This window comes from Mchenga conophoros, linkage group LG8 (genome assembly GCF_057382185.1).
Source record: "Mchenga conophoros isolate Kocher_MC1m ecotype Shallow Benthic linkage group LG8, M_conophoros_male_GT1.1, whole genome shotgun sequence".
Taxonomy (NCBI): Eukaryota; Metazoa; Chordata; class Actinopteri; order Cichliformes; family Cichlidae; genus Mchenga; species Mchenga conophoros.
This window is the reverse complement of record NC_140533.1, coordinates 30,525,676-30,540,744: the sequence shown is the minus strand read 5'-3', so window position 1 is coordinate 30,540,744 and position 15,069 is coordinate 30,525,676. Positions and strand designations below refer to the sequence as shown.

Sequence of the window (15,069 nt, the reverse complement as noted above, 5' to 3'; positions counted from 1 at the left end):
AGCTCGGCCATTCGAATCTTTAAAAGCAAACATAACATTTTTAAATGAACTCTAAGATAAACAAGCAACAAGTGTTTGTCCCTGTCAGCAGGCGAGCAGCAGCATCCTGGGCCATCTGTAAGCGTCACAGTGAGGCCTGATCACACCGACATAACCTGCATCATTACCTGCATCAGCTGTGTCAACTTTCACTCCAAGCTTGGTGACGCTGGTCTGATGGTGCACACATGGCTCATGCACCAGGTGTTTCACAGGTGATCACACTCAGCGTGCTAATTGGTGGAGGGCTCCACCTGCTGGCCATCTGTCTCAGAGTGATAACACTAAACGCACCAGAACATTTGCTGTTGTCTGAAATGTTATTTGTGTGGAAACCAGTGAATTAATGAACTTTGTACATTTGATTATCACGACACATTCAGTTTCTCATCAAACACATTTCGGTCCTTCTGTCTCAGATCTGCCGGTTTTTGAAGAGTTATATTATTTATAATAAATATTTATGTTAAATTTATATTAAATATAAAAGCCTTTAAATTTGTTTGATCTTATTTATCATGAAAAAAGAAAGAATCTGAAATTTGAGACAGACAGAAATATCGGAGGACTTTAAAAAACCACACAGAGTCCAGCAGGCCATTGTTTTCATTTCAATGTGTTTAGTCACAAAAATGGTGAAAATACTGGTTTTATTCAACCTTCATGCTCTATTAAAGAACACCGCAGACGGTCGTGTCTGTCTCAGATCTCTACATTTTCCTTTAAAGTTTGGACGTGGTCCCAGTCTTTGTTCTGGTCCCAGTCTTTGTTCTGGTCCCAGTCTTTGTTCTGGTCCTGGTCCCAGTCTTTGTTCTGGTCCTGGTGTATAGCACACCCCTCGGGTGTGACACACACTGGTTGCTGTGGAACACACTGTGGTCTGGTCTGTCTGACTGGAAATGCTTGTTTGCGTCACCCGACACCTGAGACATCCTCCCTTCAGTCAGCCCCACCCACCCCTGGCCCTGGGGGGAGGTAGGGTGTGGAGAACTAAGCGCTCCCTTCGCAGCAGTACTCTTTGCTGACTCTGCCGTCATCAGGTCCGGGCTGGGGGCCTCAGCGTTCACACAGTGTGGTTAATGATTGAGGGGGGGTGGGGGTGGGGGGGTGTCACTCATTGACCGCAGGAACTTTTAGACCCACAGACAGAATTAGGGTGGCGGGACTTCACTGTCACTCCACTGTCACTCCACTGGGACTCTACTGGGTTCGACTCAGAGGAAGTTGAAGGAGACTTTTAATCTGCTGGAGACAATCTGAGCGTCTTCCTTTCCTTCTTCTGTCCTTCTGCCACCCAGCTTCACCTGGCCGATCTCCACCCCTCATTGGGGGAGGGCTGAGTGCCCCTGGATACCTGATCACCTGCGGTCCAAGCCACACTTTTACCTTTGTTTTGCTGTTGTGAAGCAGCTGACCAGCTTCAGGTTTGCACCAGAAGCTCCAGGGTCAGCCACCGTGGTGAAGCTGCAGCGATGGCTGCTGGAAAGCAGCGGGACAGCCGGGGGGCGCCGCCGGATGGCGGGTGGGGGTGGGTGATTGTTGGATGCTGCTTCATGGTGACGGTGTGCACACGTGCAGTGACCAGGTAACGCACACACGCACATCCATATACTGGTCTTTATAGCTGTGTGAGGACCCTTACAGTCTTGGTGCACAGAGTGAGGGATCGTGGACGTCCACACCAACACTGCACACAGCCGTGTTAGTGTAGCTACAGATGATGGTGTCTGTTAGACTGGCTGTTATATCAGAGTTTACTGATTTGTGCAAACATAAAAGAGACGGGCAAGAATCGCTTCTGTTGTTTTGCATTTTGAGGTCACTTTGGGTTCATTATGGCCCTGATACACCTTTAAAGAGGCACCTGAGCGTGTATGTGGACATGTTTAAAGAGATCAAAACATTTTCAGAGACAAAATCTTCAGTGAAAGAAGAATCAAAGACATGCAGACAACATTCCTGTGACATGACTCAGTAACGAGGGCTTCAGGCCAATTAGAGCGATTGCCAAACAGCCTTTAACCATTCAACAGAAGACGGTCCAGAGATCTGCCCTAAAATTAAAACCAGTCTTCTCACTGTGACACAGCAGCATGTTTCTCTTTGTTACACACGCAACAAAAAAGGAACATTGTGTACTACTTTTAAAAAAACCTGCTGGAGAAACATCTGCCAATTACTGAGGTTAATTATAGGGATGGGTCCCGGTATCATGGCACCGGTTCTGACATAAACGGTAGTAACCAGACCGAAAAGCAGCGCACATTTATTTTTTTTCCGCCTGAGCTGTGATACACTTTGGATTCTAGCCAATCATTTTACGTTTCTGAGGATAGTAGGCGGGTCCAGGCACGTACGTTCTTTTAGAGCAGAGCTACAGATTAAAAATGCCCAAGGCAAAGTCTGGCTGTACTTCACAGCAAAAGATGCAAACTCAGCAGCAACAAGTGCTTTAAGCTGATACTGTGATACTGTCAAAGGAGGTAACACCTCCAATCTGATGAAACACCTGGCGACGTATAGCATTTTGTTAAAAGCCGAGAAATGCGCCGTATTTGATAGCTTGTTGCAAGACCTCACACCGTGCGCATCTACTGCGGGTGGGTTGCCTGTTATGCAACATCCCCCAAAAACACGAAGAGGAGAGTCCTGGCCCCTAGCCCTGCCAGTGTAGCAGAAATGATGAGGATGATGATGCAGCAGCAGCCGTTCTTCTCTGCGTGAGTAGCTTCATGTTGTTCGTGTGTAATTTACGTTGAGTAGGCTAACCACGTTATTACATTAATGCATGTAAGGTGAACTAGCAAACATCATCATAGCTACATGCGGCTGTCTTCTTGTTTGATGGCAGATACTCCCTTCACCCTGGACAAAAAGGCTAAAATGACCAAAGAAAAAGTGGGAAACAGTTAAACATGAGAGGATTTTGGACAAAGTTTGTGTTTTTTCCATTGTTTAAGCACTGCTTCCAGCCAAGAGTGATGCCATATATGCCCCATAGCTGCAGAAAAGGCTAACATTGTTATCTTTTTACAAAAAAAACCAGCTGAACATGAGAGGTTTTTGGACAAAGTTTGTGTTCTCCATTCTTTAAGCACCGGTTCGAGCACCGTTTAAGCACCGGCACCGTTTCAAAAGTACCGGTTTGATACTGGTATCGGATAAAACCTAAACGATGCCCATCCCTAATTAATTAGTGACGTGGCTGCGTGTGAAAAAGCGTCTGAGGCCTGAAGCTGGGTGGCGTGAAGTAGGGGTTGGCGATATAAACAATATATGATAGAAACGATATAAATTTGGCCAACGACAGAGATTTTGACTATATCGTGATAGCGCATGTTGATGATGTCATCAAGCTGCGCCTGTTTTAGTCGAAAGCGTCGCAGCGGCTAAAACCATTATCATCTGCAAATTATGGCGGGCGACAGTCACAGCAAAGAGGCGAAGCACTTTTGAAATATGGGGAAAGCCAAAAACTGCGCTTCCGTAACATTGATTCATTAATGTTGAATCCTCTCGCAGCTGCTTTGTTCCCATGTTGTTGCCGTATATCAATAACTAACCTCGTATTGTGGATGAATGATCTCAGTTGTTCTCCTGACTGAACTTTGGCCCACAGCTGTTTAGTTTTCTGTCTTCATTTATGTTGGAAGTGACAGCAGAGCTGTACGTTTTAATTAGCTTCAGAAATCTCTCAGTCAGAACATGCTATGTCATGTTTAGGTGGAAACTAGCGAGCTAACTTCCTGTTAACTTCTAACTCTGTTACATTTAATAAATCCTGTTTTCATGGATGTTAAACTTAATTGTTACACCTGGTAAAGCAGCAACGCTGATGATTTAATTAAAGATGAAAGAATTTAGACCGTTTTTAACTCTCAGTGTTCGTTTGACTTTGGGACGTGAAGATGACGGAGTTTTGGACCCAGATTACTCCGCGAAGCTCCTCCCTACGGCAGCCGTAATGCTCTAAACATCCATCAAGACATTTTTAACAGATTTCTGCAGCCAAAATCGGTTCGAGGTCAGTAAGCACAACCAGAAGTCTTACATAAGGCACACTCTCGATTTTTGAGAACATTAAAGGATTTTAAGTGTGGAAAACACGTTATACAGAAGAAAAGAATATATCGCGATATATATCGTTACCACACGTGCTTCAAATTATACCGCGATATGGATTTTAGGTCATATCGCCCAGCCCTAGCGTGAAGCTGGGTGGAGTTCAGCACTTAGCCAGAGGATGTGTGGGCCAGAGTTCAACCGCCTCTCAGAATCACTGATTCACAATTCTGCACAGAAGTGAGAGCGCACAGAGAGCTGCTGCAGGTTTGTGGATGGTGTTTGTTGCTGGTACTTAGCATCCAAAGTTTTAAAGAGTATGAGCCTCAAACATGCCTGACGAGGTCTACAGAATTCATCCCTCTGCACAAAAAGATGCGACTTCTGCTCCGCCTCATTCACCATCACATCCACACCATCAGTCTGAACGCCCTGCATTAGGAGCATGCTCAGTAGAAGTAACTTATAATTATATTGGGCACCTGTGGCTTGTTTGTTAGAGTGGGTCATCGGTGGGACATCTCGTTTGAATGAAGTGTGTGAAAACAGACTGAGTAAAAAAGCACTATAAGTACCATCACACCAGCTAGTGCTACGTGTTTATGATGAAGTATTACACTCTGCAGGTCGGGGAATAATAACAGGAAAAACACCTCACAGGTATTTTCAGCACATACAGGGGTGTGTCTACAGGGGGGCATGGGGTGTGCACTATTTTACACTGTAGTTCCTCGTTATTCTGCAGATTAAGATTATTAATAAAATATTTAAGAATATGTTATGTAAGCATGCATGTAAGCATGTTTACCGCAGGCCTGCAGAGCACCAGTCAGACCAGGCAGAAACCAGAACACACAGATTCAAAAACACACCGTTTCTCAGCACGTGACACTGATCTGAGAGCAGTCAACATCTAATTATGTGTGTGCGTGTAGCTGGTCTCACTGGGAGATGGGGCTGTGTGTCGGGGTGAACTGGTTTTAATGGGTGGGGGAGGCTGAGCTGGCATTAGCTCCACAGTGCGTGCAGGCTGCTTGTTTCAGGTTCAGTTAATCTTAGTACTCAGATTACTTTTTCCTCGTAAGGAGTAAGCTGCGTGACCGGTTTTCCCTCTGAGATCGTCTCCGAACAGCCTCGCCGGTGTTTGCTCACCTTCTACCCTCAGAACGTCGTTCCAAGCTAAAAGCAGAGCTCTCCAGCAGGAGAGCGTCTTTGTATGCGAAGGACACGTGCAGCTCAAAGACTCTGGAGCTCTGCTGCTCGCTCTGCGCTCGGGGGATTTACAGCCCCACACCCCCTACACCAAACACCTGCACCGCTGCACCACCAGCCGCATCTGTGATGTTGTCGTTAAAGACTCCGCCCCCTGAGGACGGCAGAGCGGTTGACATTTCAGAAACGCCCTGACACTGCTGTCAGCCAAAGGAAACCTGCTTCCATCCAGTAATTAGTGACACTCAGCTGTGCTTCCCGGGTGGACGCGTCTGACGGAGGAGTCCTCGGTGCCCGCAGTGACCGGATCGTCTATGCTATTCCTTTCTTCCAAACAGGAAGTTTACCGGAGGCGCCGGGTCCGCCCTGCTGCGGCCTGGCCCCCGGGGCTGAATGGGTTAAACACAGAGACACGCGGCCTCCTCCTGTGACCTTTGACCCACATTTCCTGCTCCGACCGGAGACCGGCGCGACTGCTGCTGCAGCTGGAAAACTTCTCAGAAACATAAGATAAGATAAGATAACCTTTATTAGTCCCACACGTGGGAAATTTGTTTTGTCACAGCAGGAAGTGGACAGTGCAAAAGTTATGAGGCAAAAATTAGAATACAATAAGAATAAATACAGTACACAACTGTACAGAATAGAATAAAATAAAATACTATATACAGTAGAATAAAATAGAATAAAAATATACAATAAGATAAAAATAGAATACGAATGCTATATACAACTGAGTAAAAATACAACGATGCCAGAAAAGATTATTGCACTTAGTGTTATTGCACATGTGTGGATGTGTGTGTTTGTTCAGTTAAAGTCTTTGTTGTGGAACATGAACATGTGTTCAAAGCTCCGCCTCCCCTCCATCAGCTCGCTGTGAAAGAGTGTGTTTGTGCGTCTGTGCGTGTGTTATGTCCTCACAGTGAGGCGAGAGAGCAGGCCCGTCCCCCATGTTTCTCACTGCAGTTATACAACGACACATTAATCCTGAAGTTATGTGTGACTGGCACACGTTACATAACACACACACACGCCTGCCCTGACTATGCTTTGTTTACAGGAAGTGCCGCCTTAAACCCTCCCTACTTCCTGTTCTGACTCTAATCAGCATTAGGGAGAATGCACGTTGAAGACTTAACTTTACATCCATCTTCATGTACAGTCTGTTTTGGGGGGAGAACTACAATTCCCAAGATGCATTTAGGCAAGAAACATCCAATCAGTGAGCTACAAATCTTTGTGTGCAGCGCTTTGACTGCCTGTCTGTGAAAAGCGCTTAATAAATAAACTTACTTACTTACAAAGTCAGCTGACTGCAAAAGATGAAGAAATTCTATTTAAATCTGAGCAGCAGCAAAGAATGATGGGTACTGTAGTGCACTGAAACTTTTTTCAGGGACAGTCATGGTGTGTCTTTGCAGCCGAGCGTCAAAGGTGGGGGCAGTGTTAACCCTCTCTTGTGTCTGCAGGTGTGTCTCCATCTTATTCGTGGAGTTCCAGGCTCACTTCGGGGCCGACTACGCCGCCACCGCCTGGATCCACAGCCTGCTGGACTGCAGCACCATGCTGTGTGGTGAGTACCGCCAATCAGACATCACAGAGTGGTTCTTGTGGTCACGTGAGGCTGAGCGTGTCTGTATGTGCAGCTCCCGTCGGCAGCCTGGTGGGGAGCCGCTGCTCCTGCCGGGCGGCGGTGGTGGCGGGGGGCCTTCTGGCCTCCTGCGGCCTCCTGCTCAGCTCCTTCGCCACCAGCCTGGAGATGCTTTACTTCAGCGCTGGGATCCTGACAGGTCAGACTCAGACATGTCCTCCCCATCTTACAGCGGCGTGCTCTTTATCATGCTGACACGTAAAATCTGTCCGCAGGTCTGGGCTTCGCCCTGTGCTACACCCCCGCCATCGCCCTGGTGGGCTGTTACTTCCAGCGGAGGAAGGCGCTGGCGTACGGTGTCGCCATGTCGGGCAGCGGGATCGGGACCTTCGTGCTGGCTCCGGTGGTGCAGATGCTCATCGAGTTGTACTCGTGGAGGGGGGCACTGCTCGTCCTCAGCGCCTTCGTTGCAAACCTGTGCGTCTGTGGAGCGCTGCTCCGACCAATAGCACTGCAGGAGGAGCAGTGTGGTAGGTGTTCTCATCAATCACATGTTCCCTCAGCGGGCCAATCAGAATCAGACTCACCTGTGCGTTCTGGTGCAGGTGACATCTCACAGCAGGACGTGGAGAAACCTCCCAAAGACTCTGTGGACCTCCTAGCTCCGCCTCCTCCACCTGAAAGCTCCGCCCCCAGGCTGAGGAGGATGTGGCGCCTCCTGTCCTGTGGGGAGTACCGCTTCCTGCTGCTGCCTGACTTTCTGGGTCTGGCCGTGTCCTTCCTGTTTCTGGCCAGCGGCTGCAGCCTCCCCTTCGTTTACCTGGTGCCCTACGCCCTGAGTGCCGGCATCAGCCACCAGCACGCCGCCTTCCTCATGTCCATCCTGGGGGTCATCGACATCGTGGGGAACATCACCTTCGGTTGGCTGACGGACAGAAGGTAAGGCGAGTGTGCGCGAGGACGAACACTGACGCTGGCCTGTTCCACACGTTACAGCCTCGTTCCAGAGGGGAAGCGCGAGCACGTTTATTAGCCTTCCTGTGACTCTCGGGGCTCAGCGCAGGTGCTTCCTGCTTCCACTGCTCTGGACCTCAGACTAGGGTGAAGGTTCATCCTCCACCAGGTCATTGTCCTGGTGGAGGATGAACTCCGTCCACACGTGACGCTTAAAGACCTGAGGCTGTACCTGCTGCCAAAGGTGCTTCAACTAGGTGCTTTGGGGTTCCTGTAGCTCAGGAGGTAGAGCAGGTCACCGATCAGAAGGTCGGTGGTTCGATCCCTGGCATGCCAAGTATTCTTGGGCAAGATACTGACCCCAGGTTGCTCTCGGAGTGTGGATGTAGTTGGAAAGTGCTTGTGTGAATGGCAGTGATTGGGTGACTGAGCGCTCCGAGTACTCCGCGTGAGTAGAAAAGTGTTAAATGAGAATCAGTCCATTTACCTGACCCAAGCTGCGAGTCGTCTCCTCCATGTTCGATTTTACTTCATCTTTGATACGTTTGCGAGAATTCAAAGCACACGTCCGGCGTGTCGCTCTGTGTTTAGGATTTTGACCTTTATTGGTGCTGCTCGGCGCCTTCGAGCTCGTGCAGGCGTGACTTCAGCATCACAGCGAGCGTCACGATGTTTGCAGGTGATAGCGATGGAGACGCCCACTCGACTTTGCAGCAGAACGCTTTCTTTTTAAAGGGACAGTTCACACAAACATGGCTGACATTTGAGTGCTGATGCCGTCGGGCGTCCTGTTTGTCTCTCAGGTGTTTGAAGCCGCACCGCCTGGCCTGTTACGTCTTCTCGGTGGGGATGGAGGGTCTCTGCTGCCTCTTCACGCCATTACTTTGTTCGTTCCCGCTCCTCGTGCCCTTTGCCGTGCTCTACGGCTACTTCGACGGCGCCTACGTGGCTCTGATCCCAGTGGTGACGTCTGATGTGGTCGGAACTACGTATCTGTCCTCAGCTCTGGGCGTTGTCTACTTCCTCCACGCCATACCTTACCTGGTCAGCCCGCCCATTGGAGGTGAGGGAAACAGCTCCACCCTCCTGCTTCATCCATCTTTAAAAGAGAAAAAACTTTAAATCCACCTAAATTTTAAATATGTGTTCAAAGACCGTGCGTCTAATTGTCCTCACAAACGTCATTGGATATTTGAAATCTGATGACATCACTCTGACATCGCCTACTGATGATGTCACACCTGAAACTCTTCTTCTCTTTCTGCAGGCTGGCTGGTTGATGTTACAGGAAGTTACACAGCCACTTTCCTCCTCAGCGGCGCCGCTCTGCTGGCCAGCGCAGTCATTCTTTCCGCCGTCACTGGAATTCGCCATTGCCGCCATCGATCAGATTCGGTGCTGCTGCAATCTTCTGAAAACTGTCATCAGGGAACCCGAGCCCCTCCACCTCAGCCTGTCTGACCAATCAGGTGGTTTCGTCACCTTCAACAGGAAGGTGTTACCTCACAGCCCTCAGGCTGCGTTCGCTCTGCAGGTCTTGATGCTCAGTTCAGATTTTTTGATCAAATCTGATTGTTTTGTCTGCTCGTTCACACTACAAATAAAATGCGACAGCAAACGCGCTCTAGTGTGAACGCTCAGAGCGGCCGCGTGCGCAAAAGAAGACGTCACACACAACGCGCTCTGTTTACACCCAGACCAAACAGTATGTGTGACTGATGGCCTTAATGTAAAGACTTGTTTCCGACCTTACGTTTCCCAATTTTCCTTTAAGTTGTAAAGTTGTTTGGTTATTTACATTTGGCCAAACAATGATCCTTATTGCTGTTGTTTCTCCAACATTGTCTTCCCAGCAGTTTCACTGGATGGTCAGGAAGCGTTCGCCATGTCTTCTCCGGCGCTGATAATTGGCGTCTGTCTCGTGTCAGTGACGTAAAAGACGGATTTAATGCGACGTGACCATCAAACAGCAGCTTTCTAAAACATCAGATATGTATCGGACTCAGGACCACATACGAGAGTGACCCAGATCGGATGTGAAGATATCGGATTTGTGCCGTTCACACTGTCACACCATGATCGGATAGATGGTCGCACAGGGTCACAAAAGTCAGATTTGATGCTTTCGCCTGCAGCGTGAACGCAGCCTACCAATCAGATTCCTCGACACCAAAACCAAGCAGACGGCTAAACAGGCTGACAGGTGTCAATCAAACGATGACTTCACAGGAAGTGAAATCTTTTTAGTCTGCTGAAAATGAAAACGAATGATTTTGTTTTAATGTTGAAGAAACTCACAGCTTCCTGTCTGAGCTGCCTCATTATGTGTGAGAGAGTGTGTGAATGGACCAGAATCATCTTCAGGTGTAACTCAGGTTACCTGTACCTGAGACAGGTACTGGTAGATATCAGTTGTGAGCAGCGGGGCTGAAAACGCTGCTGATTGGTGGAGAGCGTGATGTCACAGTCTGAGTGATGCTGATGTTTGTAACGTGTTACAGGAAAATAAAAGCTTTGCCTCAGTTTGTGCCTCCTGCGTTTTCTTCATGGATCAGCTGGAGCTCTGCGGTCGTCCAGCTCACGTTAGCTTTACCCTGAAATAAACAGCGAGGACAACTTTGCTCCGCCCTCCTCCACCCAGCAGGTCAGCCAGCGCAAGGAGAAGCTGCTGGTGTCAGAGCTTGAGCTGAGGAATCAGCAGCTTCATCCTGATTCTGCGGCTCACCTCGAGTCCTCGCTGCCAGCAGAGGTGATGTCATTGAAGGAGCCCCAGGTGGCTCAGGTAAGACCTCTGAAGCCACTTTATCTGACACGCCCACCCCGACACGTCAGCGTGAACACGTCAGGAGCGACTCAGAGGTCAGCGTGTTGCCCAGGGACAGAGTGGAGCAACCTTCGGCTCCGTCTCCTGAGCTACAGCCGCCTCAGGTACTCCCTCAAACACTGGAGTCTGAACCTTCATGTGACATCTCCACATTTCAGCACCAGACAGGAAGTGAAGTCACACACTGAGGAAGCTACAGTAAAACTTTATTTACAGCATGAATCCCTTTGAGGCACTGCAGACAGACTCGGAGCTCGAGCACAAACGTACCGAGGAGGCGCCCCGGCCTCCGCCCGCTGCAGGGACGGACCGAACACCGCTCACCGAGACATTTACTTTGTCTTTATGTCGACGACCTCACGTGAGTGCGGCTGAAAGAAGCTTCACCTGGACATGATTCAGCTCACCTTTATTTACATCACAGCAGTCACAGAGATCCACCTTAAACAATTCCACCTTAAATTTAAAGCCTCACAAAGGTGAACTGGTGGGTTTCTGTTTTTTTTAAAGGTCCAAACATTAAAAACAAACAAACAAACAAACTGATGACAGACGAAGAACGCCGCACATTAAAGATCAATCATGATGTCACTTCCTGCAGGTTTGAGAGCGTAGCTTCCTCTTCATGATGCTGTGGTCGCTCTCCCGATCCTCCGCCGCTGCTCCGGGCGTCTGACGGGACAAACAAAGACGCATTCATATTTAGAAACAAACAGCCGACTCTGCTTCGCGCCTCAGAGTCAGACTCCGTCTCACCGTGTGTGGCGAGTCCACCATCGGCGCCCACGGGTCCATATTGTAAAGCTTCCTGCGGCCTCGCCGGGGTTTGGTTGCCACGGTTACCGCCTCCTTCTCCACCGAGCTTATGTTTTTATCTGCAGAGAGGACGGGACGGTGAGTTCGCTCTGGAGCCGCAGGGCCTGACGAGCCTGTTAGAAACACTTCAGCTAAACTTTCTGTTGTAACATAAAATCAGACACGGTGGCAGCTCAGCGCTGCCCCCTGCTGGCGCTGGGTGGTCGAGGTGTGGCTGACCTTTGCTGCCCAGGACGCACGGTGAGGTGTGGATCGCCTCTTCAATCTTCTGCAGAGCGCATCCTCTCTCCTGCACCACAGAAGAAGAAGGAGGTTTAAGGTGAGGGCTCTGAGGACGCGTGAGTTCATCTACCTGTCGGCTGGGACGGCTCACCTGAACGCAACGGGCGTTTCCCCTCAGTTTGTTCCTCTTGTTTTCACTGTGCACCAAAACCTGAAACACAACAGCACACACATGTCAGAGCGCCTGAGACACACACAAACAAACACACTCTGGGAGGCGGCTCCACCCTCTGGTGATTTATACGAAAGGAAAGAAGAAGAACGGAGCGTCAGCTTGTCGAGGTGATGCTGGTGGCGGCACCTGTCGTTCAGGAGAATACTGTGGCGGCTTCCTGCTGTATAACGGATAGACTGAGTATACCGGCGCCCTTAGACTCCTCCGTGCTGAGAAGGCTGCTGGCGGCGAGAACCTGCCAGTCTGGCACAGTGAGGCGAGATGAGGCCGCGCTTCAGAAGACGATAAAAGTCTAACACGTGGTGATTTTAACCCGGGATGCAGTGACGGGTTAAAATCTTAATTATTCACACAACCACAGCGATAGGCTTAAATAGGCTCCGCCCTACCTCCAGCTCGCAGCTCTTCCTCTTCCTCCCCGTGGTTCTGGGAGTTTTCTTCCTGGCGGCCATGTTGGACCTAAGAGGAGAGTCTCGAAGGTCCTGAAAGAAAAGTAAAAACATAAAGCAGAACGCTCCTTCGTGAAAACCCGTCAGCATTTCTTCTTCTCTTGTACTTTTTGAGGCTGACTTACCTGAGTGTCTCTCTGCTTCATCACTGCCTCACACTCCCCACTCTTCATCCTCTTGCCCCCCCCATCCTCCTCCTCCTGTCTCCTCTCCTGCAGTTTCTGGATCTCCTTCTTCAGCTCTTCCACCAGAGGCAGCGTCTCCTCCTCCTCCCTCCTCTGCAGCTCTGACAGGAAAAACAGGTCGGAATCAAACCAAAGACTCACAAACGCACACACAGACAGACACACACACACACACACACACACACGCACAGACACACAGACACACACGCACAGACACACAGACACACAGACACACACACGCACAGACACACACACACACACACACGCACAGACACAGACACACAGACACACACACACACACACGCACAGACACAGACACACAGACACACAGACACACAGACACACACACACACAGACACACACAGACAGACACACACACACAGACACACACACACGCACAGACACACACACGCACAGACACAGACACACACGCACAGACACACACGCACAGACACACACACACACACACACACACACGCACAGACACACACGCACAGACACACACACGCACACACACAGACACACACACACACACACACGCACAGACACACACGCACAGACACACACACACACACACACACACACAGACACACACAGACAGACAGTGCCGGACACACACACACACACACACACACAGAGACACACACACACACACACGCACAGACACACACACGCACAGACACACACACGCACAGACACACACACGCACAGACACACACAGACACAGACACACACACACACAGACACAGACACACACGCACAGACACAGACACACACACACAGACACACACACAGACACACACGCGCACAGTGTGCCCTGACGTGAGCGTTAACAGGAAACAGTTTTCAGGTAACCAATCAGAGCGCGTTACCTCGACTGAGCGTCTCCACCTGTTGGCGGCTTTCTTCCAGACCTTTCTCCTTCTCATCCAAGACTCGCTGCAGCTCTGACACACAAACAACATCATCAGCCAATCAGCTGAGAGCAGCAGCCAGCTGACCGTCCCCTTCGGCTCATCTGATTGGTTACTTACCTCCCACCTCCATCTCCCGCTGCCTCCTCCTCTCCTCGCTGTCCTGAAATGCTGCTTGTAGGGCGTCGCCTTCTGAATCGAGCTCCGCCCTCAGGCTCTCCAGCTGGTGGGAGAATTCTGCTCTCTGATTGGCCAGCTCCTCTCTGAGCTCAGCGCACCTGTTCTCACTGCAGGAGGAGAAGAAGAGTTTCAACCTCTGTTTATGGATCGATAAAACCTGATTGGTGGCAATATCGATCACCTGAGCGTAAGCTCCGCCTCCAGCCGCCGCTTGTCTGTCTGCAGCTCTTCGATCTGTTGGGATTTCTGAGCAGAGCGCTGGAGCGCCGCCTCGCTCTCCTTCTTCAGCTCCTCCATGGCGGCGTGGAAAACGCTGCTGCTCTGCCCCTCCTCCTCCTGAACACATCAGCCAGTGAGTCATCATGAACACGATCCAGGATCAACCAACCGGCTTTCACAAAAAAAGAGAACCTTCACTTCCTGTCGAAGGTGCTCCAGTTCCTGTGTCAGACTGCTGATGGAGTTGTTCTTCTCCTCTGACTGGTGCTCCAGGTCGTGGAGGCGGGTCTTTGTGGCTTTGAACTGCTCTGATAGGCTGTCGGATCTGTCAGTCTGCTGTTTGAGCTGCACCTGCAGGCTGGTCACCTGGAGGGATGCAAAGACCGTCAGCAGAAGAAGAAGCAGCAGAAAAAGAAGGAGGAGGAAAAGGAGAAGAAGAAGACCTCCGTCTGCAGCTGGAAGATCCCGTTCACCAGAGCTTTGTTCTCCTTCTGCAGTCTGGACGCCTCCCTCTGCTCCGCCTCCAGAGACACCAACACAGTGTCACAGTTTGGACACTCGTCCAGGTCTACAGCAGGACAGAAAGGGGAGGAGTCAGGAGAGGCGACAAAGTGAGATAAGTTCAGTGTTTCTCTGTGATGAACAAAAGTACGTGGACGTGTGTGCTGCATATGCTGATGTTCCCGTCTACATACTTTTGAGCGCCAGCAGCTGCTCCTCCAGCAGCACCTGCTCCTTTTTCAGCCCCTCCACCTCCGCCACCCGGCTCCTCAGCTCCTCCTCCAGCCTCGCCTTCTCTTGCTGCAGCTCCTCCTCCCTCCCTCTGAGCTCCACGATGGCCTCGTTCTTTCTGTCATTTTCCTCCTGCAGCCTCCAGATCTCCTCCTCCAGGACCACTGAGGAGGAACATGATGATAGGAGCATGAAGGTTCAGCACAAGCTCTCCATGTTCCCCCTCCTCCTCCTCTCCCCTCACCTCTCCTGTTTGCTCCTCGCTGCTTCTCATCCTCCACAGAGTCAGGCTGATGTTTCCTGCTCCCCTCCTCCTCCTGTCCTCTCCTCGTGCAGCTGCAGGTCTGCTGAAGCTCCAGCAGCTGCGACCGTATTGACTCCACCAGCTGCTTCTGCATGAAAGAACACCGCGTTAGGCCTCAGTGGGAATCA

At 50.2% G+C, this 15,069-nt stretch overlaps 2 protein-coding genes across 7 annotated transcripts in view; one reads left to right on the top strand and one right to left on the bottom strand.

Annotated features, from left to right (window-relative positions):
• Positions 1-1,156: 1,156 nt before the first annotated feature.
• On the top strand, positions 1,157-10,399 carry slc16a12b (solute carrier family 16 member 12b). Of its 2 annotated transcripts, none has more exons than XM_085285573.1 (7): positions 1,157-1,624; positions 6,786-6,889; positions 6,963-7,106; positions 7,183-7,437; positions 7,513-7,846; positions 8,665-8,924; positions 9,129-10,399. In XM_085285573.1, the coding sequence occupies exons 1-7, from the start codon at positions 1,512-1,514 to the stop codon at positions 9,320-9,322; spliced, it is 1,404 nt and encodes a 467-aa protein (XP_085141699.1). In that variant the 5' UTR covers positions 1,157-1,511; the 3' UTR covers positions 9,323-10,399. The 2 variants fall into 2 exon arrangements, with proteins under 2 accessions (XP_085141699.1, XP_085141700.1); XM_085285574.1 differs by lacking the exon at positions 1,157-1,624 and adding an exon at positions 1,753-2,759 and having other exon boundaries at positions 9,129-10,398.
• A 678-nt stretch (positions 10,400-11,077) lies between these two features.
• The window catches only part of LOC146569201 (kinesin-like protein KIF20B), a 16,832-nt gene continuing 12,840 nt past the window's right edge, over positions 11,078-15,069 (bottom strand). For 3 of the 5 annotated variants that reach the window (XM_085285564.1, XM_085285563.1, XM_085285565.1), the window contains exons 20-32: positions 14,882-15,029; positions 14,601-14,801; positions 14,349-14,473; positions 14,098-14,271; positions 13,868-14,022; positions 13,627-13,793; positions 13,465-13,539; positions 12,533-12,693; positions 12,348-12,440; positions 11,875-11,934; positions 11,721-11,790; positions 11,442-11,614; positions 11,078-11,357 (exon numbers count right to left, since the gene is read on the bottom strand). In XM_085285564.1, coding sequence (XP_085141690.1) covers positions 11,274-11,357; positions 11,442-11,614; positions 11,721-11,790; positions 11,875-11,934; positions 12,348-12,440; positions 12,533-12,693; positions 13,465-13,539; positions 13,627-13,793; positions 13,868-14,022; positions 14,098-14,271; positions 14,349-14,473; positions 14,601-14,801; positions 14,882-15,029 — 1,686 coding nt within the window. In that variant the 3' untranslated portion in view covers positions 11,078-11,273. The remainder of the gene's footprint in view (positions 11,358-11,441; positions 11,615-11,720; positions 11,791-11,874; positions 11,935-12,347; positions 12,441-12,532; positions 12,694-13,464; positions 13,540-13,626; positions 13,794-13,867; positions 14,023-14,097; positions 14,272-14,348; positions 14,474-14,600; positions 14,802-14,881; positions 15,030-15,069) is intronic. The other 2 variants (XM_085285566.1, XM_085285567.1) reach the window with 1 other exon arrangement.